The 23790-nt window shown below is 40.6% G+C and overlaps 1 protein-coding gene across 8 annotated transcripts in view; it reads left to right on the top strand.

Annotated features, from left to right (window-relative positions):
* Positions 1-23790, top strand: part of TANC2 (tetratricopeptide repeat, ankyrin repeat and coiled-coil containing 2) — a 154540-nt gene that overhangs the window by 20698 nt on the left and 110052 nt on the right. For 6 of the 8 annotated variants that reach the window (XM_033078947.1, XM_033078950.1, XM_033078951.1 and 3 more), the window contains exons 2-3: positions 3542-3604; positions 11548-11647. In XM_033078947.1, the coding sequence (XP_032934838.1) occupies positions 11581-11647 (67 nt within the window). In that variant the 5' untranslated portion in view covers positions 3542-3604; positions 11548-11580. Of the gene's footprint in view, positions 1-3541; positions 3605-11547; positions 11648-23790 lie in introns of those variants that run through there. The other 2 variants (XM_033078956.1, XM_033078955.1) reach the window with 1 other exon arrangement.

Here is a 23790-nt window from a genome sequence, read left to right as displayed (position 1 = left end):
TGGTTATTACCTACCAGAGGTACATAAGCCAGAAATTATTTGGGACTTCAGGATGACTAGTTTGTATTTGAGTTACTTAACTACCTCCTCTCCTGAGTATGTAGTTTTTTAAGTGTCTGTGTACTTGATTTTGTGACATTATTACCAACTTGTACTTTTTAATAGCATTTCTTTGTTCTCTTACTCTGGAAATTACACAATGTCTGTTCATTCTCAACTGTGTGAGCAGCTCTGTCCATGATGGCCTAATTCAGAAATTGTCTGAAGCAGTGAAAAGGTCCCAAACACAGAGAAAACTGTTTGAATTGGATAATTTCTGTTATAGGGATGGATGTGAATGAAGTGACGCATCCACTGGAACAATAAATATGATGTAAGAAGTGTATAATTGAATTGTTTCTGTTCTGGGCTGAGGATTGTTCAGAAGAAAAAGAATCAGCAGTTGGGTGCAAAGGCAGTGAAAGGATCCATGGGCGAAGTGTGTTTTCTGCTGTTCTGTATCACAGAAGGCCCTTGTGACACTCTCAGTGCCTTTTCTTTCTGTTTATGTTGTTCCTGACATAAATTGCCCGACCCTGTTGGCAAAAAACATTCATTATATTATTGTCTCTATGGTGGAACTCGGGAATAGTTGCATTCCATGGTCATGTTTTACATTTGCAAACCTGGATGGCAATTTGGAGTCGATAGCTAGCAATGCCTAGCTGGATTTTATGGACAAAAATCCCACTTGGCAGCAATAGGCATCATGGGCAGAGGCAGCAGGAGTCTGAAGACTGCAGCAGTTGGCAGGACGGTGCCCAGCAGGGACTGTGCTGCCCAACACCCACCTTATGCCAGGGAAGGCAACCAGCAGAACAAAGTGGTAGCCAGTCAGTTACTGGTTTGGGAGGGGAGAGTTAAGATGTTGGTCTGTTCGCTTCTCCCTGCCAGGTATAACTACTTAGAAAAACAGTGCTGATAGAATAAAAAGAAAAGGGGTAGTTTTATTTTTTTTTTTTTCTTTAAATATTATGACTTGCCGCCATGTCACAGGCCAGAGGCTTTTCACCCTCCAAACTTATCATTATCTTCTGAAACTCTGACTGGATGTTGCTTCTTATTGAAACATGCCAATTGGTGATTGTGTGTTTAATCAAGAAGGAATGATTCTAAAAGTGATTATCTACCACCAAAGCTGTTTGTATATTAGTCTCTAAATGTATTTGTTCTGTACAACATGTCAGAATTTATAACTCTCATACAGTTCAATAGTAGAATTTACAAATATAATTAGAGGTTAAAGGCATTTAAAGAATGAAAGCACTTTAATGACATTCTGATTTTATTGACGACCTGCTAATATCTACTGCATTCACCTAAAGATTTCTAATGTAATCCTGTGAGCAGATGAAAGCTCTGCTGTTTAAAAGCTCAATGCAAAGCAGATTCATTGGATCCGCTCGTGGAATGCAGATGGGGAGTTCCTGAGCAGATGATGGGTTTTAAGTGCTTGTTTGCAGCTCACACAGCACAGGCCAATCCTGCTCTTTGTTTTACAGGGTATCACATTAAGAGCTGTATTAAGAAGATTGATGGCAGCAAACTGAAACATTTATAAGGAGCCAATTTTAGTTATTCCATGAATGTTTCCCGTTTTCCAAAAAATTGTAGCATTGCTGCTTTTGAAAGAAAAAATTACGCTCTCACCTGAGATGTTTACAAGTACCCAGATTTGGACTGTTTAAAAAAATTTTGGAGAATGCCAAATATCTATTTTAAGATCTTTTTTTTTTTTTTTTTTTTTTTGTCTATTTAGGTTCTAAGGAATAGAGTTTTTTTAGAACCACAGAATCCCAGAGTATTTTGGGGTGAAATGGACCTTAAAGTTCATCCAGTTCACACTCTACCGTAGACAGGGACACCTTCCACTGTCCCAGGTTCCTCTGCCTGAGTCTTGTCCAACCTGGCCTTGGGCATTTCTGGGGATCCAGGGGCAGCCACAGCTGCTCTGGGCACCCTATGCCAGGGCCTCACCACCCTCCTAGGAAACCATTTCTGCCCAGTATCTGATCTAACCCTGCCCTCTTTCAGCTTATGGCCATTCTCTCCTTGTCATATCACCTAAATCATGTGAAGTAATATCTAATAGAAGTCTTGCTTGATCTGAACCTCTTTGGGTTTAGATTCCATGCTGGTCTTGTGCTCTGTGTGATTGAACACTGAGAAATGTGTAGCTGAGTCTGACCAGATAGTTTCTGCAAAAGGTTAAGTGCTTGGGCATTCAGGTGATTTGGGGTACATGCAGTTTGCACAAGCCAGGAAGGGAGTTTGAAGAAGGAACATCCTCTCACAGAGCAGCAGAATGCAGCTGGTGGGGCAGGGATCAGGGGAGGGCTGTGTGGGAGCTGGGGTCCCAGGGAAGCTGTGGGACATTCCTCCTGTCATGAGGATCCCTGTTAGTGCTGCAGGATGAGCTACCTTTTCTAGGTTTCCTTGCTCAACTGAACAAAACCTCCCTGCTCCTGTGGAAGGACTCTGCTGGTTCCTGGCTCTTTAGTTGTTTTTCCAGAGAAATGAAAAATTGAAAGCAGGGAGGTAATTTGCAGCCCTGAGAAATAAAGTAGGGTTTTTGATTAATTTATGGGATGTCTTACAGTTTTACATACAATACTATTCATCTAAAACCATAGGAGAAGTCAGTGTTATGGTTCTGGGAACACCATGAATCCCGAGTAAAGCTGTCAATTACTTCTCAGTATCCTCTTGCAGGAGAAGAAAAAACCTGACTGATGCAGTTGAACACTTACTCTACTTTGCTTTAAACTGGCAAATACAAGGTGGCCTCAATTTACTTAGATTCTTTTTGTTTGTTTGTTGGCTGACAAATGAGATGTGTCTGTATTTCCTTCGACTTGCTGGTTCTCAAATGAGATTTCTAAAACAATAGATTGGTGAAGGCTGTAAGGCAATATTGTCAGCACAAATAAAACACGGGCTGGGAATAAAATAGCTGCTCTCATATTTTTCAGTAAGTGGCAAGATAAATTTCTTGTGGCTTTTCATTGATGAACTTCATATTCTAAGTGCATGATGACAGAGTGAAGGGCCAAGTACTGAACCCTTGATTTAGTGCTGGATTGCTCCTGGGAGTTATGTTTATGCAAGGATTGAGTTTAAAAAAACCAAAAAATGCAGTAGGATTTTAGCAGGAGAACTTGATAGGATGAAGGGAAATATACTTGTTAAATCATGTACTATATGGTGTGTGTCAAAGGGCAGTATATCTGTTTTTCTTCTCATCCCATTTGGAAAATGGTGAGAAGGAAGAGACAAGTGACCAAAGTTAGTATTGATCAACAGCAATTTAAAAGTAGGAGCATTCACTTTTTAAATGTAAGGATGAACAGTGAGGTCTGCCTGTTGCTTACAGAGTAATACTCTGGAAAAGTTGTGGGTTTGTTCTTAGGATGGGATTATTGTAGCTCTCTGTGTGGGCAGGGTGGGGCACAGAGGGTGCTGAGAAGATGCTACTAAATTCTATTGTGTTTATGTCTTTCAGGACTTGCAGTGAATGGAGGAGGACGCTTTTTGTTAGAAATTTAACTTGTCTAAAGATATCAAGGTAGGAGAATCTTTTCTTCCAACAATCCTATGTGTTTTTTGCAGGCATGTTTTAATTGTTTAAATACAGTTGAAGTTGTCTTCTGTCATTTCATTGTTAATATGAATTGTTAACCTGAAATTGGAACAAGGGCGCTCTTTCTAAAACAGTTTTACCAATTCTTAACCTGATTGTATTACAGAAAGAGTTGTAAGAGCTTTCACATATTAGTGTTTGATTATTCTCTTTTCCTACTGGAGGTAGGAAAGGAAAGAGAATGGATGTAATAAAACAATATGTGGGTTTTCATGTTATTTTTTGAGTTCATTGTAACTGCTAATTAAAATATTGATTCTTTTTTGTAAATGCAATGTGTAATAGTGACACTGCATTCTGTAAAAATGTACTTTGGTGTTTGTCTTTTATCTAAAACCCAGAATATACCATGTTCTGAGAAAATCACCAGTGCTTGCCAATGGATAGAACTCCAGTTTCATATTAAATATTATTGAGACTTATAGCAGAACAGGCTTACAGCAGCAGATCCTTAATTAGGTCTGCATTTTAAGATGGATAAATTTTGATTAATAATTTTTGATTATTTAAAAATTAAGAAATAATTACAGTTTCCGTTAATCTCTTGGCATAGATGAGGGCTATAACATTTTCTGACTTTATACTTTGCCCATTTTTTGTTTTCATTTTTTGTTGTACCAATTAATCTTCAAAAGTAACTTCAGATTGATAGGGGCATTAAGCAGAATGTCCAGTAGGGGGCTGGTGTGATTTTGTGTGATGAGTTTTTGGATAGCTCCCTGTCACAACCAAAAGCTGAAATGCAGGAAACTCTGCATTTCAGTCTTGTGGTTTGGTGCAGAATCAGAATGGTGGGTCCTGGTGAATGGTGAAGTTTGTTGATTCAGCACAAGAAGGATGTGGAACTGTTGGAGTGAGTTCAGGGGAGGCACAGAAATGATCATAGGGATGGAGCAACTGTGCTGTCAGGAGAGACTGGGAGAGCTGGGATTGTTCAGAAAACAGAGGACTCCAGGGTGATCTTATAGCAACCTTTCAACACCTGAAAGGAGCTGGCAAGAAAGATGGAGAGAAACAATTTACAAGGGCCTGGACTGACAGGACAAGGAGGAATGGCTTCAGTGACAGAGAGTAGGTTTGATTAGATATGAGGAGGAAATTGTTCCCTATGAGGGTGGGCAGGCCCTGACACTGGGTGTCTAGAGCAGCTGGATCCCTGGCAGTGCCCAAGGCCAGGTTGACATTGGGGCTTGGGGTACCCTGGGACAGTGGAAGGTGTCCCTACCATGGCAGGGGGTGGCACTGGATGGGCTTTAAGGTCAATTCTAGTCTTGGCCATTCTATGATTCCAGCTGTGGGAAGTGCCCTGAAATTTCTTTAAAGGCAGTTTAGCAAGACTCAGCTTGTGCAAACCTGTACCACATTTTATTTCAAACTTTAATACCTATTCACATGATTGTTGATGGAGGCAACTGCTAGTAATATTTAAAACCAAAGCAGTAATTTTAACTGTTATGAGCTACACAGAAGACACTAAAAGCACCATGGGTGAATTGATGGAAATGAGGTGATAGCATTTCTAACTTTTGTTTGGTTATCATTCTTCTCCAAGGCTGGATAATTATGACACTGTATATGGAGAATGGAAGTGTCCTTTGGGAATTCAGTCTGTATCATTGATCTAGAATTAGAAACCAGGTTATGCAAAATGACAAAGCCTGGTTCAAAATTAAATTTCCTGAATTTCAAGGTCATTACATTTTCACGTTGAGGAGAGAACTGAGTTTTGGCCTTCTCCTAGTGAGTCTTTGCATTCTTTTTGCAGTGTTTCTGATCTCATTTTAAATAGGTGTTAAATCTCAACACATAAATAAGAAGTATTGCTGGAGAAACCTTTTTCCCAGGAAAGTAAATTCAAATGTTAACTGAAAAGTTATGGTTACAGTCTATTAGTTTGTATTGTGTGGCTGCAGGGTTATCTGATGAGGATTGTTATTGTTTGAGAGTAGTGAATTTCTCTGGATTCAGAGTGAGTCATAAGCTGTCTGTCAGTGCAGTCTTTCTCTGAGAGCAGTCGTGCTTTTATTCTCCTTTGTCCTTACTTGAAGTATGACTGTGTTCCAGACAAAATGAAAAACAGTCTCCTGTTAGCAGAGAATGGGAAGCTTGAGCCTGAACAGGGCACGTGTGTGTTGAAGGATTGAGCATTGCACCTTTCTGGTGGTGTCCTTCTGCCTCACAGCTCCAGGTACAAATAGCTTCACCCCCTGGAAGTGCTGTTTTCCAAGCAGAGCACCAAAATGAGCTGTTCCTCTGCTAAACTGTGTTATTATTATTCCATAATAGTACAGTACTTGTCTCCTTCCTCCCAGGCTGTAACTGCATAAAAACTACGTCTGAACATAAATGTCACAGACTTGAAGTGAACATAATCACCACAGACTCATCAAGAAAACTGTATGGCCACATTCACCTTAGGGCTGTTGTTCGGAAGTTCACAAACATGGGAATATTACTTTGTTATGCTCTCAGAATTGCTTTTTAACTGGAGCATTAACAACTACTGCTTTTGATTAAAAAAAAGCAGGGATTAAAGCCTCCTGCTTCCTTGTGAAATGTTACGTTGACCTGCTGCACGTGTTTTTCTAGTGGGAATACTGTTAGGTCTTGTGAGTGTATTTTTGTGTGTTTCTGTCAAAGATAGTTGGAGAACCAAAGACAGTGGGGTCATATCAGGAGGACAGGAGAGAGCACAAGTGCCGGGGCTCTAGGACTATGGGACTCAGTGCAGGAACTGTAGGAAAGGCAGTCCAGAGATCTCCAGGTATTTTGTTTAAGAGTGGATCGGAAGATTGACCTTCACGTCAGGCCCCCCATGACAGTTATTAGTGGTCAGACTTTTGTGAGGAAACATAACATCAAACAATTAATTTTGTTGTTCTAAAGCCTATTAGAGAACTCTGTTTAATAAACTCTTAATTGCTTAAAGACCTCTAATTGGTAGAGTTTAGTGCTTTTAATACCTTTGTTGTTTTCCTATTTCCAAATAATCCCAGAAGTTCTTGGCGAGCTCACTGGGTCACAACAGTACTTTTCATTCCTAAAGTTCCTGGAAATATTTAGTCTCTAAATTTAATCTCTAAATTCTGCTCCTGTGTGTTTTAAGCATGCATGGACCAAGCTTATAAATATACATTTTCTTTGTCTTCAACGTTGTCGCAATTGATTATTCCCACACTGTGGTGAGTCAGAGTGTTCTGGGAGGCAGTTTTAGGGATTTGGTCATCATGGAGTTCATGGAGCTTCTGCCACTTCCTGATAGTTTTCGGTGATGACTGTGGCCATCCCAGACCTCCTATGAGCATCAAATTATGGCTTAAGCCTTCTTTAGTCCTCGTCATCATGCTACCTCTCAAAACATCCTGTGGAATTTTAGGGCTATTTAAAATACGAGTTCAGGTTAAACTTTGAACAATTAATTTGAGGAGCATGAGAAGTTTCAGTCTGGCAGCAGTTACAGGCAAGTGCGGAGTAAATGCTTGAAAGTCAAGCCCTGTTGTGTGCTTTGTTTTGTTTTCATTTTTCAGTTTATTTCATCATGCGATAGTTAATTTTATAAATCTGTCACTTGTGTAAAAAAGTCCTTATTACCTCTCCCTTCTTGAAGCCTGAATGCCCTTTGAAAATGGTTCACTAATTTATGAAAAGTTAGGGGGTTTTTTGTTCACAAAATGTTCATTTAGGCTTTCCATGTTAAATCCTTAAAACTAATATTCAAAAAGGTTCCTTTTTCTAGCATCTTAATATATTTGTTGCATGCACTTCTTAGCTTCTACTATAGTGAGTTCAGCTTCCCTCATGAAAACAGCTAATCTTGTGCTACCAGGAACCTTGGCAATAGAATATTTTATGAGTACCAAGCTTTTCTGTTGCTTTGTACAGCTGAGTCTATTTTCCATCAAAGGACTTTTGGGGTGTTTTTTTTGTTGGGTTTTTTTTTTTTTTTTTAAATGAGCCTTCAAAACCAGTTTTCTTTCCATTGTTCCTTTGAGAAGTTCAGGGAAGGTGAACAGAAAGAATGTGATGCCTCACGATTTTCTGAGATGGACAGAAACTGATAAATAAAGGAATAAGCAGTGAGATCCTAATTGAAAAAATGTGCTTTCATTGAGGTTTGCAAATACTTCTACTTTATAACATTATTTATAATATTATGTTTAATCTATTAACATAATGTATTGAGAATTTTTGACTCCATAGCGTTCATAGACTTCTGCTGGATATTAAGAAAGTTTTGGAAGTAAATTCTGTCTTAATTTGCTGCTGCCTGACCTGGAGCATGAGGTAATGGGATCTCATGAGCTGGCACAGGCTTGTACTTCACTTTTCACCTATAAATTCATATCCAAAGAGGCAGCTGACAGAAGGCTGAACCACCTCCAATTTGGCAAGACAGTGTTTCCCTCTTTTCATTTTTTTGGGGGAGTTGTCTTTTTCACCCATTCAGTTAAAGCTCTGCAGTGACCACTCTTGCTGTGCTGCTGAAACCTGTGAGCATCACTGTGCTGCACAGGAAGCCTGACTGCTGCACAGGGCTGTCTTCTGGCTGAGATTGGGTACATGGAGAAAGACCTCTGTTTCTTTTGAAGTGTTTGGTTATTTCCTACAACGAGTTTTTGCAATGCTTGTCTCTCTACCTAGGTATTTTCATTGCAGAGGTGGGGAAGGAGCTGAACACTTAAAGGGAATCAATTTCTTAAGAGATGTGCATTGTACATATGACTTAGGATGCATTCCGTTCCTCCTTCTGTAGTTAAAAATTTGTCTACTGGAAAAAACATACAATTCTAATCTTATGATATACATTTAGTAGCTTTTCACACTGACGTGCATGAAATTTGCCAGCAGTGTTAGTACAACTCACTGGACATCAAATACTCTTGAACAAGAGCTTAGCTTGGCTAATCAGCTTGATATAAAATAAAATTTTATTATTAGTGGGGTGATCAGACAGGAGGAGAATACAGGGATCTAGTTGTTTTATTGGTGGTATATAGGCAAAAAAATTTACTTTGATTTTGTAGTTCTGTGTCTGACAGACAACCTCTCTTTAGAAAAAAGCCAAACTGACTTCTGTGGGCTGTAATATTGTATAGCCCTTCTGTGGGCTGTAATAATGTGTAGCCACCCAAAAGATGAGGTGGATTTTGCAGCCTATCTACAAACTGTCTTAGAATTAAGAAAGCACTGAAATAGGCCTTAGTCATCCTGAAGGATTTAATCATATGTCGTTGGCTTGTTCAAGCTTAGCATTTGGTGTAGGTTTGCAACTTGCAGAGCTCAGTCTGCAAAACCACTTTGTGGTTTTTTCCTCATCATACTTGTATTATTGCCTTCTCATGCTCCAGAAACTTACTATTGTTTGTGTATTTCATTGAAATTTAGATTTGTTAGAAGATCAGACAACATGTGGTGGAGTGTCTGGTGATAAGCCAGGAGATTCTTGAGCTGTTTTTTTCTAAAAATGCTGCATAGAGATTATGCCTCTTTTATTCATCTGGAGGCTTGTGCCCATACCATGTCTTCATTTTGTTCGGTAGACTTAAAAATGACGAGATAAAGGACAAATCTGGTTTAGTAGCTCTTGCTTGCCCAAATTGTTGCCAAAGGCTTCCTGTGTCAGTGGGGGCGGGAAGGATGCCCATCACATTCCTGCAGCTTTTGCTTCTGCTGACAGAGCTGCTGCTGACCCTGGAGAAAGGTGTTAACCGGTGCTGTGGGGTGCATTAAGGAGTTCATGGGGTAGTATCCAGCTCTTGCTAATACTGTAATTCTGTTTGCTGTTTCATGCTTCTAATTCCATGAACTAATACAACCAACAGGATTTTCAATTTAGAGTGCTTATTTTAAAATATTACTTCTGGCTTAGTGGTGCTGGCTGAACAGAGGAAGAGCTGTGACCATGTTTGCTCAAAGCCACAAAGAGACGCAGTTGTGCATGAAAATGAAAACCAGCAGCTGATTTTGCTCACCTGCTCCACTGTGTTGTGAACACCTTAACTAATCAGAATATAAGTCTAATGAGTGCTTACATTTAGAATACATCAATATTGTGTGTAAGCTACAATGAGGAGCCATGTCAGGAATTGCAGCTAAAGTAGAGTCACAGAATCACTGAGTGGTAGTGTAGTCCAGCAGTCCTCTGAGAATATGGAATTAGTCCTTGGGGTATCCCTTGGCTGGTAACCGAGGGTCTTTATGCAAGACATCAGTTCTCTCTCCACTCTGGTGTTCTTAGAGGCAAATTCATGGTTGCCTTGTCTGTGCCCTATGCAGGGCCTTAATTCAGCCCTAGTAGCAGCACAGTACTTCCTGGCCCTGTTTGCTATGTGCGAGATACAGGTAAATATAATTATTAGTAAACTATCAGATTCACCTTTGGCATGGCCTGGGCCTGGGCCAGGTGACTTCTTTGGCAGAATTTGGTTGAATTCAGCTGTAGCTCAGCATTGGTGGCATAGCTCTACTCAGTTCTTTTGGCAGTGCAAGCCAGCATGGGGAAAATCCCTAAACAATTATCTGTGTACCCAGATAGAATTTTTTTGATAGTCATGTAGCATTGAGATGCTCCGAAGAGGACCTAAACCTCATTTAGGAACCTTGGGAATGAGCCTGAACACAACTCCTTGTGTTTTGGTGGCAAAAGGGTGCTAGGGATGCTCAAGTGATTCATCAATGCAAAGGAAATACTGATTCCACAGTTTAATGCTCATCCATGCATGCACACAGACTCCCAAATCTGTGTTTGTGTAGTTTGGTAAGTGAATGGGAACTTGAGTCAGGAAAGGCTGCTGTTGCTGTCATCCCTGTGTGCTTACTGGGGCTCGAGATGTGTGTACTCTGAGCTGCTGCCCTGGAATGCTGGTGTGTCTCAGCAAGTGAGTAAATCATATTCAAAGGACTATCAGTGGCTTTAAATGTACATATAAAGCTCTTTGAACTGGATGTTACTGTATTACTGGACTTGAAAGTATCGGACAAATGTGAAGAAACGTAAGATGGCACTTAACTGAGCATCCTCCAAGAGGAGCCAAATATTGTCACAGGAAAATAATTCATTATTTGTTTTTACAAGATGAATGTGTTATCTTGTAACTATGGAATGTCATGTGTACAATAAAGAGAAAATAGTGGTTTATTGTATGCACTGTTCAAAGACTGTTTACAATTATTTTGGTCTGTTTTCAACTGCTTTTGTTGTAGGTGTTTTGATGCTTTGCATGCTTTAATAAGTAGCTGTTCCCCAGCACGGTCTGTCAGTGTGCCTGGACACTTTTATCTTCAGCAATACTCAAGACAACCTTTTTTTTTACCCCCAATACATATACAGCAAGGAAAACATAGGGATAATGTTTCTGTTTGATTTTTTGCATCAGTTACTCTGGGTTTCAGTGACTTGTCTCCTCATGACAATTTATTCAACTCACAGGAGAATTTAACAGTCAACCAGCCCAGGAGCCGCAGAGCATCTGGAGTCGTGGTTGGTGTCAGCAGGATTGATTTTCTGAGCAACAGGAAGGGCAGCAGCTCCTTCTGATGCAATTGGCTTTAATATTGATGGGAAATGGAGGCAGTTTGCTAAATGTTATGTCTTTCCCACTTCTGTGTGATGATAAATTACTTGGCAAAATAGGTTGACTCTACCAGCAGCACTGGAATTGTGTTGTCCTGGAAATAAAGCCTGGATAACTGAAAGCAAACTGAATGGTAGGCATTATGTGGATGTTGTTGTTAGGAATTGTATTGGTGAAAGAGTTTTTCATAATTTTATCTTGCTTTTAGTGCTTCTTTACCTCTTCTCCATAATGGCTTCTTGTTGTCCAAATAGGAGTGTTGATTTTTTATGTCTGTTGTTCTGCTTTCTGTAGTGGTTGCAATAAACCGAGTGGAACAGGATCGCCATGTTTCGAAACAGTCTCAAGATGCTTCTTACAGGAGGGAAGTCAAACCGCAAAAACAGGTCCAGCGGTAAGTAATCGTCACCTCTTGTGCATGTGAATACTGGCACTTTTGAAACCATTCCTTATATGTGTTTTGGTCTTAGAAAAACTTTCTTCTTGTTAATGAACAGATGTTCTCAGTTGATGATCTTGTAGACTCCAAATATCATTATACTTAATTTTAATGTTGTGCTATACTTTTAATTTGAAACTATATGTATTTTAAAATGTGTGTAAACCATCATCTGGTTTTATTGGGGAGATAAGATGTAGGGAACACCAAGTAAGAGTTCTACATAATCTTGCAGTAAACAAGCATCAAGTTTCACCTTTCATTTATGGAAAGTAAGAATTTTTTTTTCTTCTGAAATGTCTGTGATAACTTGCGGCAGTTAAACGTGCTTAATTACAACCAAAACTTGTGAGAGCAGCAGCAATTTCTTTTAAGCTTTTATTTTTAAACAGCAGAGAGAGAGAGGAATGGGAGTAGTTGAAATTAAAGGAGAAATTGCCCAAATTTAGTCATCGTTTATGTCAATTTCATTTTTCCACCATCTCAGGAAAGGTGTTTACAGTTAGTATTGGTTCATGTGGCTTGACCTGTTTCATCCATGACACACACTGGGGGAGATTGTAAAATGAAACATTACAAAAATATTGATAGACTTTAAAAATATTTTTATTGAAGTTTTGTGGTTTTTTTCCAAAAATGGAGTGTTAAATCCTTCATTTTGGATTTTAAAGCCATCTGGCAGTGCATTTAAAATATTTTGGGATACAGTGTCTATTTGTGCTTGTGCATCTGTGTTAATGTGGATTTTTATGTTATGGATGTTCATATGGATATTCCTTGAGAAACCAGGAATGAAGATGAGGAGACACAGTGGTGGTAAAGGCAGTGGGAAAATGGGTTTATTTTTAGCAAGTTACTCTGTGTTTCTCACACTGCCAGAATTTGACCATTGTTAATATCTTCCTGCCCATGTTGTATTTGAGGAAGGAGAGCTGTGGGGCATTGCTGTGGGGCAACACTGATGCCTTAGGCCTTGAACATCAGTGGTCTCTTATTCCAGGGTCTGGTGGCAGTTATGGGGTGTTGGTCGATCCTGAAGGCACTTCCTGGGAGGTCCAGGCACACATGGTGGTGTTGTACTTGGTGTGAATCTCAGTGCAGGTTTTGCAGAGGCACTGGCTGAATTCAGGCCTGAGGTGGTGGCTGTGCATTGCTTTTATGGAGAAGATTTCCTTCCCATAGGAACTCCTCAATATCTTGTAGCAGGAGTGGTTAGTTTGAGGGAGGTATCTGCATGAAAAGACAGGTTTGGGGAAGGCATGTGAGCAGATGAGTCCATCCTCTTGTGACTTGTGTCACATTTACTGTTTGAAGTACAGCTCCTTTGACGATACCTGTAGATAATTGTACATAGACAAATCACCTTAAGTTGTGATTTCTGTACAAAGACCTCTTTTTGTCAGATGTGCTGCTAGCTGGGCCTAGTATTCCTTCTGGCTTATCTCCCAGAAGCAGTATTAAAGATTTTGTATATGCCAAGCTCTGCAAATACGTTCCTTATTTTGTGAATGAAAAATGTCAGTTCTGAAGTACCAAGATTTGACAATCTGGTTTTGGGCAAAGCGGAAGAGGAGATGGGTTTCAGGCAAAAATATGGGAATTAGGAGTAACAGTTCTTTTCTAGGGAAATTAAAATAGAAATACAGTACTACAAAGAAACAAACTGCAAACCCTGACGAAGTCAGAGTACAACCTGACACCCCGTCAGGCAGGGTGTTGGCAGCAGTCCCATTCCATGGTGGCTGCATCCTCCTGCAGTGACAGATGTGGCTCAGCTGGAGCAGTGCTCCTGTACAAGGTGCAGTTTCCCTCTGGAGCTCCAATGGTGATGTGGAGAAATCCGGTTTTCCTCTGGAGTCCAGTGGAGAAAGGGACTCCCTTAGTGTCCCAAAACCTCTGTTTTTATCTTGGTAAGAAATGTTGGGCTCTTCCCCCTGGCTGCAGCAACTCCCAATGGGATGCAGTAATTTTATCAGTCACACAGTGGGACTCAATGGCCATGAGCAGAAAATGACTGGCTGGAGGAAGGATGGGTTGTGAAAAAATAAAGAACAATGCCCTGCCTGGTTTCAATGGATGGGCCATTAGCAGAATATCTGCCGTTGAGATAAGGATCACTGCCCCCACCCTCAACAGATGGTGATAGAACCTTTTATCACACTCTGTATTGTAATGTGTGGCTTATAATCAGGTGCGGCTTATGTATGGACAAAGAATGAAAAGTTACTGGCACCCAGAAGTGCGGCTTATACTCAGTGTGGCTTATAATCATGAAATTACTGTACTCTAAAATCTGAGTATCCAAGGCATGTAATCCTTAGCCCAAAGGGTTTGCTTTTCTCTTCTGGGTTATTTAGGAATTACGTCTTGCTTGTTCTTGGCTATAAAATGCACAGTTTTTATCTGGAACTTCCTAGCCAGGAACCTGTGTGTCATTCAGAATATTTTTGGTGCAGGGTTTTAAAAAACCTCTTCTTCTTTCCTGGTTCGCAGAAGACCCAATTACTTTTCACTTCCAATATATTTATAGGGCTTTTTGGAACCTGCCACTTTATATTTTAATTCCAGGACTGAAAGGGCCCTTGTCAAATGCTCTTCTCCTTCAATTCCTGCCTTTGGAAGATAAAAGACATTTCTGTGAAGGTATCATTTCTGCTGGCCAGATCTCTCTGCAGTTTCTCATCTATCTGATCTCTTGTGGAAGTCTGAGGATAACTTTTATCTCAGAAGAGTTGAAGGGTCACAGTTGCTTTATCATTTTCATGTCTGAAAGAATGCTGAAATGATGAGATCCAGTTGGTGGATCCTATAGATGTCAGGTAACATAATTTAAGGAAGTGTTAGAAGTGAGGTATTGGTATTAGAAGACCCATCATGTATTGTGGTCCTGAATACTGACTGCATCCACATGTTCAAGGTATTCCATCCAAATAATAAATTGGATCCTGTTCTTCCACAAAGATGACTGGTTTATCTTAAATCCATTTTTAAACAAGGCTTGAGTATGTTGGCAAATCATCTGACCACAGTAAAGTTTATCCTTGAGTAGGTGTGAGCATGAACTGACCTTTCCTGAAAGTTTGTTTTGCATTTATGTAATTCAGTGTTTTCCTTTTGAAGAAGGCAGTATGTCAGGAAGATGTATATGTACACAGGCATGCTGTTTAGTTCCTAGTATTCTGATGTATTTGATCAAAATATGTCTTGTCCATATACCAAACTCTCTTCCCAGAAAAGTACAAGATGTTTGGACAATGAAGCTTCTGGTTCTCTCCAGCATTGCTATTGTAGAGGGAATTTTAGCAGCCTATATTAGAATAATATGTATTTATTTCCTTCTAATTCACAAATATCAGAAAAGGTTTTCACACGTGTGACTATCACCACTCTAAGAATGTGTGCAGAGCCGGAAGGGTCCCCCTGATCCTCCTTTTCTCCAGGCTGAGCCCTTTCCCAGCTCCCTCGGCCACTCCTGGTGCTCCATTCCCTTCCCTAGACATGGTCTTTCTCGTAGTGAGGGCCTCAGAATGCAAGACACAGGACTCGTAGTTTGGATACAGGTGGGATTTCGTAACATTACTGCCATTTTCTGACAGATTTGTGATGAAATATTGGTGCTTTACTGGGACTCAACCAGTAGAGGGAGCAGGAGTTTTCCATCAAATCCCATCGACATTCCTGTGCTGATGTGCAGAGATGAAGTTACATCTTCCCACATCAAGTGACCTTGTCTTCTCTTATTCAACATAAAAAAGGTATTCGAAGACAATATACACAGTAGCTTCAAAAGGAAATAATAGAAATTTGAGAGATTTGTTCAGCCAAACTGTTGGGAAAGTGGAATGTTCTCTCCAGAACATCTCAGGAGACCTTTAAGATTTGTATATCTGTAACAGTTAAAAAATCGAATCAAATTTTTTGAGAAAATAATGTTTATTTCAGTGAATTCAACATTTTCATGTGGAAAATCAGTAAGAAATCAATGAGATGTCTAATAACTTGGGGGTTCTCTGCTGGAAGAGACCTGGCCCAAGGGACAAATTCCAGAATGGCTTGGGTTGGAAGGGACCTCAAAGCCCACCAGTCGCACCCCTGCCTTGGACAGGGACACCTCCCACCATCCCAGGCTGCTCCAAGCCCCAATGTCCAGCCTGGCCTTGGGCACTTCCAGGGATCCGGGGGCAGCCACAGCTTCCCTGGGCACCTGTGCCAGGGCCTGCCCACACACTGCAGGTTCCTATGTTCTCACAAGAAGGAATGGATCTTATGGAGCAGGGTATGAGGCTGAATACTGATTCTGTGCTCCTTGAGGTGAACACTTTTGGATATAAACAGTTGGGTACTGGCTGGGGATGTTGCTGTGTTCACTCATATATAGTGTGGTAGGAGCATTCCCAGACAAAATGAAACAAACCCTGCTGTACTTAGTGTCTGTTACCCAGCCCCATTTCCATCACAGTCTCTGTAATATAATTAATCCCTGTTAGTCTCAATGTGCCTTTACTTAAATCTCTGCCCAAGATGTGAGATGTTTCCATATCACATTTTTCCCCAGTTTCTAAAGATAAATATTATTTATATTCAGTGTTGCTTGTCCCTGGGAAGTATTAGTGCAGATTCTTCCAGTTGTTTATTACATTGACAGATGTTGAATCTGTATTAATCCATTTTAGGGTTATGTTCCAGGTATGACTAATGTTTTTATATTTGAGGGATTTTTGCAATCTGCACTGTGGATGTGAAGTGACTGCTTTTCCAAGACATGCATTCTACTTGGTTCACATAAAGCATTTCTTGGCTGCAGGAAGTACCTGTGCCAGGTGTAAGGGATGACTCTGCAATTCCATCATTCAGTTGTCTTTTTGGAGTTGCAGTTGCCCTTCCTTTTTCCTTTTTTTCCTTAAGGAAGAGTAAGTGTCTCTAACTTACTAATACTTTTAATGGAAAAATCATCTTTGCTTTGGGAGAGGGCTGACTTTTAAGCTGCACCTTTTCAGGAGTTTCTCCTCCTCAGCCTCTTCTACTGCTTGCACAAACTTTGCCTCTCAGCATGTCTGTGAGGACAATTTTTTTTAGTATCAGATATATTTTTAGATAACTCATGGATAATTTTTGCTAGAACTTCCATCTATAACTGACCTATTTGAAGAAATTGTGGAAATTTTTGCAGCAAGATCTTTCTGAAGCGGGAGGATTTATGTTTCCCTTTATGTAATTTTCTTTTTGAGGATGAGATCGGTATAGAAGCCGACCCATATTCTCTTAGCATACAAAAATCCCTCAAAACCTAAGCAAGTTATGGACATGATTTTATTAGAAACTTTGATAAGGTGTCCAGATCTTGGCAGAACAAACTTTTTGTCATCTAAATAGATTTGAAAAATCTTCTTTAGCTGAATTCAGAATGATTATCAGCCTCTTCTCTGAGACTCTGTTACTGATTTGCTGATAGACAAAACTAATCTGTTCAACCTTTGGACTATTCTTAGAGTAGGAAATAAAGATCGTGGATTATTTCATGATTCCAATATACAGATTCAAAAAGAGGCTTTTAATTTATATTCATGAGGAGGTTTTTTTGTTATGATTTCAAATGACACAATTTAATTGTATGCTAAGTATAGTCAGCTTCTATTAAACCACTTTCTTTTCCTGATACTGCAAGAGTTAATACTGCATTTAAATTATTCGTTCATCATATTGTTCTTATCTGATTTATATGATTGAGTCATCCATTTACTCTTCTTTTTTTAAAGTATTCCTTGACATTGTTCATGGTGAAATTCTCTAATCATTGAAGTGCCAACATTGTTTTATTCAAAGTCATAAAAAGCAGTGGAAAGTATTCTTGGTGGTGTTTATGGCCTTGTTGGCAGTAACCTGTGGGCTCATTGATGGCATTTGTTTTTCCCTAATGGGACCATGGGAAGCTCCTTTGTGTCTCTCAGTCCAGCTGTATCATCACTTTTTGTATTTTAGTTACATAGTTATGGTGGTTTTAAAATTAATGAAATACACTGTATAGTTTCCAAATACTATTAGCAAAACAATTTTTTACTCCAGATATTTCTGTCATGAAGTCATCTTCCCATATGAAAATAAAAAAAGTAAGGGTTGTTGGGTTTGATTTACATACTCAGTATAGGTGTCTCTGGATAAAAGAGTCACTTGATGTTAATAGAAACAAAGATGCCACTTTTTCTGTATGAAATAGGTGAGATGAATCATACCCCAGATTAGAAGTACCTGCATTTTCCAGTGACAAGTAACAACTTCTGAGATGATGAAGCTACAGATCTATGTCACTGGTATTGGAATTTAGTTAGGATTCATTCTTCTCCAGAATAACTCAGATGTTGGTGTATATGATTTCCGATTTCCTATTTGTGCCAGGTAAAAACCCCCTTTGTACTTGTGTCTGAAATTCTTGGGCAGAAATGCTGACAATGTCTCTTGTAGAAATAGGACTTAAGGTAATAAATTTATTATGACAGGGGTGTTTTCTTGCTATGTTTTTTGTACAAGCTGCCAACACAGTAGGACATTAACTTCAGTTCAGGTTTCCAAGTACTGAAGCAATAAAAATAAACACAAATGTACTTGGAGAGGCAAAGAAATTTTTTTTAATCTGCAGTTCCTCTAACAAGTCTTTTGGCCTCTGACCACTGGGTTGGGTTTTTTTGTTAGTTTGTTGTTTTTTTGGGTTTTTGCTGTGCATTTTCATAACTAATAAGCAATATGGGGAATGAATGTAGGATATCTCACAAGAAGACAATGGACCTTTACATTTTGAGTCCATTTATCATTGAATTGCAGAGTGGTTTGGGTTGGGAAGGAACCATGAAGCCCACCCAGTGTCACCCCCTGCCATGGACCGGGACACCTCCCACTGTCCCAGGCTGCTCCAAGCCCCAGTGTCCAGCCTGGCCTTGGGCACTGCCAGGGATCCAGGAGCAGCCACAGCTGCTCTGGGCAATCTGTTAGGAAGTGTGTGTGTTGTCATGCACAGTCCCTGCAAGTGTCCATGCTGTGCTCCTAAAAAGAGGAAGTTTTTACCATAAAAATGTAGCAGGAGGAGGTGGAGGAAAAAAGTGTCAACTTTTGGAAGGTGCTGAGGCATTTTAGCATCACATTCACTGGGTGATGCTTTTCCTGGATCTGTCTTAGAGCTCCTTTGATAAACCAAACAAATCCATAATTCCTGCTCTGCCCAAATGGTTTTTCTCAAAGATACATGGATGGACTTGAGTATGTTTATGAGTTGCCAAAGACTCTTAAACGAAATCGTTATTTGTATCAGCCACAGTGTGGCCACAGGACCTGGGCAGTGCCCATGCCCTGTGTTGGGAACAGAGAGACATCTCAGTTGTTGTGTCCAGTTCTGAGGCCCTCGTGGCAAGACATTGAGGTGCTGGAGAGTGTCCAGGGAACGGATTGGAGCTGAGGAAGGGGCTGGAGCCGCAGGAGCAGCTGAGGGAGCTGGGAAAGGGGCTCAGCCTGGAGAAAAGGAGGCTCAGGGGGCCCTTGTGACTCTGCACAACTCCCTGACAGGAGGGGAGAGCCAGGGAGGGTCAGGCTCTGCTCCCAGGGAACAGGGACAGGAGGAGAGGGAACAGCCTCAGGCTGGGCCAGGAGAGGCTCAGGTTGGACACCAGCAGGAATTTCTTCACAGAAGGGGTTCTTAAACATTGGATGGGGCTGCTGAGGGAGCTGGTGGAGTCCCCATCCCTGGAGGTGTCCAAGGACTAGACATAGCACTCAGTGCTCTGGTCTATTAAAAAGGTGGGGATCAATCACAGGTTGATTTTGATGATCTGGATGGTCTTTTCCAGCCCTATTGATTCTGTGCTAAGGGATTCAACATGTTGGAAAGTGATTGGGGAGCTGGATTTTAATGATATGGTGATTAATAACCCAGATCTGTGCTATAGTTCCAACAGTAAAAGTATTCCACTCTCAACACTCACAACCATTCCTGCATCCCTCCCCTGCACCCTGACACTCCCACCAGGGAGACCAGGGAGTTGTTTTCATGGGGGTAGATGTTTTATGCTATTAGTAATTTAGTGCAGTTCTCTAATATTTTTAGTTATCGTAGTAATTGATGTCATACTGATTTTAATCATAACACTGCAATGATGCTATTTCTAACTATAACACCGATTTTTACAACAATGCTAATTTTACAGACACAACAACAACAATAATAATAATAGTAATAACAATAATAGTTTTATAATAGAATTAATCATAGCATAATAATAATTTGTGATGGTGATGCATATTGTTTTCTGAGGCAGAAAAATACTCACAAAGGAAATAACCAGGAAGGACTTTTGATTAAAATAATTGTTTTCAGTACCAAACTGGCTCCCTATTCTCTCCTGCTCTGGCTGGGGAGCACTTTGCCCCTTTCCAGGCACATCTCAGCCTGGGAGAGCAGCAGGCAGATCATGTGGCACGTGTCATTTCTTACCAAGCTGGAATCCATCGGGAATGCTGAGAACAAGATTTGCAACTCCCTCTCCTACGCTGGCACTGCTGCGGGCTCCAGGGTCGGACTCAGCACCAGCTCCTGCAGTGGCAGTGCCAGCAGCTCCAGGATCCTTCTGGTGGACTCTAGCCCCTGGAGCTGTTTGATTTATGTATTCTGAGGTTTTTTCTCCTCTATGTCTCTGTTTTGGGAGCACAGTGGCATTTGGGAACCACGTCTCCAGAAGCTGTGCTGTGCACACAGGGATGCTTCTGCAGGGATGCTGGGCTGGGCTGGAATCGGATCCGTCCCTAACAGCTTGACTGGCTTTATGTGAGTCTTCCGCCTTTTCCAGATACAGTTTTGGTACTATATGGATTTAAACTATTGATTTATCATCTCTTACAGTGGAGTATGCTCTGACAGTTGCTGTGAGAGCAGCAGCACATCCGATGCAGTTGGTTCCTGCAGCAGATTGCCCAGCATGCGTGCAGCAGCATCACCCACCCTTGGATTCTTCTGCCTTAGAAACTGCTTTGTCAGATCAGAGATCTTGAGAGACATTTAGTCACGGTGCGGGTTTCAAAGGCCTTTTAATTAGATAGGAAACCAGAAATATTGGGCTGCTGGCACTTGATTTTGTATGAAGCTTGTGTTATGTTTGCTTTCGCGAGAATACCTGGCAGGGGGTGCAGACAGAGGTGATGCCAGAGGTGCTGTGGGATTTACTGACATCAGATGTGCTGGTGCTGATGCATCCGGCTCCTGTTAGCAGGATTGTGGTGCTTTGTGCAGGGGATTTGTTTAGAAATGCTGAAACCTTGAGATTTTCTTTCCCTGTCAGAGCAGTTGGTTCAAAGAATCCAGCTGTGTGTATTGGGGAGGATTTGTTGGGTCATTGGTTTTAATGGAGAACTGGTGGAATGGGGATGAGGGGAGAAGAGGATGCAGGAGTGTTTCTCAGACCTGGCTACAGCAGGAGAGGCTGCTCTGCTGATCCTGTGACTAATCACAATCTTTGAGATCCCTTCATCTCTTTGTGACTGAGAGAAAGAGTTAATAGCCATGACTGTTTACTCTGTTCTTGCCACAGAATCAGGCGCTCAGAAGCCTTGTCAGGTTTCTGACCTGTGTCCAGCATCCCAGATGGACAGATGCTGGACACTGATGAGACAGCAGCTTTCAAAAACTAAAATAATATGTAATAGTTAATGGATTTTCTTAACACTGAGATTTTTTAAAAGACCACAGAAGTTTTTCTACCTTTCAAATAAGATGCAAGAGAATATAAATTACTGAGTCAATATTTACAATATTATTCACTTCTCTTCTGGCATTTGACTATTTTCTCTTTTGCATGACAACTTCTGTAAAGCTCCTTAAACAGGTTCATCTCAGTCTGTGCTGAACTTTATTTTAAATTAACACGGATTGCTGTGTTCTCCAGCAATGATTTCACAACTGATTTACTTCTGGTGACCTATTTTAGCTGTTGCATTGAAGAATTTGTCAATAACTTTGGTGTTTCAGCACACTCCCAATCGTTATAGCAACTGAGTTGATTGAACGTTAGGAGTGATACTGTCCGCATATGTTGTCTGAATAGCAGGTCATGTCTATAAACAATAACTATTTGCTAAAGCAAATACTAACAACTACCTAAAATCATGCATAAATAAAATAACTAGGAGTGTTGCTGTGATGACAGAGTCCCGATACCCACACAGAGGTGAATGTAAATACAAGCACTTGGAAGTTCAAAAAATGTGAGAATTAATATTCCCTTAGAAACAGTAATCTCCCCTTTTTTGCATGTACAGTAAGATAACTTTCATAATTACGTGTGGTATTGTTCCCTGCTAACCGTGCTCCTTCACTCCTGGGAGCAGATTGTGCTCAACATTTTGATTTGTAATGAAGAGAAAAAGCATTAAATAGTTCACTTATTCAGCTCTTAACTGTGGCTGTTTCTTTCCATCCTCGATTTCCCCCAAGCTCCACCTTTGCTGCAGCCAATATCAAATGCAGTAATGGTTTATGCTGACTGAAGATTTAATATCTGCTGAGTCATCTGATTTATTTTTTCCTTTCGCACTTGCTTAAATGCATTTTTGAAATTAATTTATTGTGAGCTTTCTTTCCCTCTTAATATGTTGTATAACTTGCAGAGAGATCCATCCCAGACTCCTGACTCCTGTTCCTCTTCTCCAACCCAATGGCTTTGTCACGTTTTGTGTCACTCCGTTGAGTGTTGGAGCATTCTGGGGAGCAGGACCCCAGATCTGCTGCCCCCCAGACCCTCCCTTTTCCATGGCTTGTTCTCAAGGCAGGATTTGACACACCTAGTTAACTGTACAGCAGAGGTGTTGTCTTTCCACATGAGCAAAGAGGTTGATTCATAGAATCATCAGGGATCTCAGGATGGGTTGGGTTGGAAGGGGACCTGAAAGCTCATCCAGTTCCACCCATCAAACCCCATGTAACTTGGTGTCGATAACTTGAAAGAATGATGAAACTTTCAGGGAGGGAGTTTGTCTTTTGCTGATGATCATGTGTCTTTCAATAAGTACAGGGGTTTACTCCTGATTTTAATACTGGGACTTTCTTGTCTTTTGAAATGTGTAGTGCTTACAGTTATTTTGGATTTGGATTTATGTTTGCAGCTCAAAAGGGTTTTTGTTTTCTCCATGACTTAGATAGAGATTGTCTGTGGAGGCTCATTTGGGATGATGATGATGATGATGATGATGATGATGATGATGATGATATCTGTGTGCACAGCCGTGGCCAAACCAACACTGGGTGTTGCTGGCAAAAACACAGTCAAGGCTCTGTTAGTGCTCTTGATTGTAGGAAGGTTCAGTGCAGCTAATTCCAAGAGGGTATCTCTGGGCTAATAAAACTCCTATGGACATATCCCAGTTGTAGTTGTATTTGCAGTGTGACATCCTTCTGGCAACAAGAATGTAAAAGGGGACCGGGCAAGTGTTGTGGTCTGTGACCTCCCTGGCACCTGACTTATTGAAGTGGGTGCAGCTCATTTTAAATCAGGATTCTGGGCTGCTGTAGCCAGATAACCTTCACATGCTGTTGCTGTGTCAGCAGGGAAAGATGCAAAGGTGACAGAAATGGCCTGCCTGGCATGTGTTCAATTTCCCATCAAGCCAGACATTGCTCATGTGTAGCAGGAGTTGATACAGTTAAATTATGGTATAACCGCCCCTTCCAACAAATAACTTCTATAGAGCTATCCAGAGATATATCAAAATGCAGTTGCTTTTAGTATCATCAAAACACATTAGTACTAAACAGACTATTGAGTTTTTAAACAGCTATTTAAGAAATCAGTTATTTCAAAACTATTTTTAAAGATTTTAAAAGCTTCCCCTTCCCCTGCTATAAGGGCTAAGAACTGCTAAAATGCAGCCTGCATTTGAAATCCCTGGGTTTGCTTTTTCCCAATCTCCAGAGCTGGACTTCTTTTTGCTCTCAGGTGCCAGAGACTCCGTGTACTTAAGTATCTGTATTGATGGGTGTATCTATTGTTTCTAATCTGGTCAGTTGATCAATGAAGAGCAGCCTGTAATTAGTTGTATAATATTGTACACAATGTCCCACTTTGCAT

Source organism: Catharus ustulatus, chromosome 23 (genome assembly GCF_009819885.2).
Source record: "Catharus ustulatus isolate bCatUst1 chromosome 23, bCatUst1.pri.v2, whole genome shotgun sequence".
NCBI classification, from domain to species: domain Eukaryota; kingdom Metazoa; phylum Chordata; class Aves; order Passeriformes; family Turdidae; genus Catharus; species Catharus ustulatus.
This window is presented reverse-complemented; position numbering and strand designations above follow the sequence as displayed.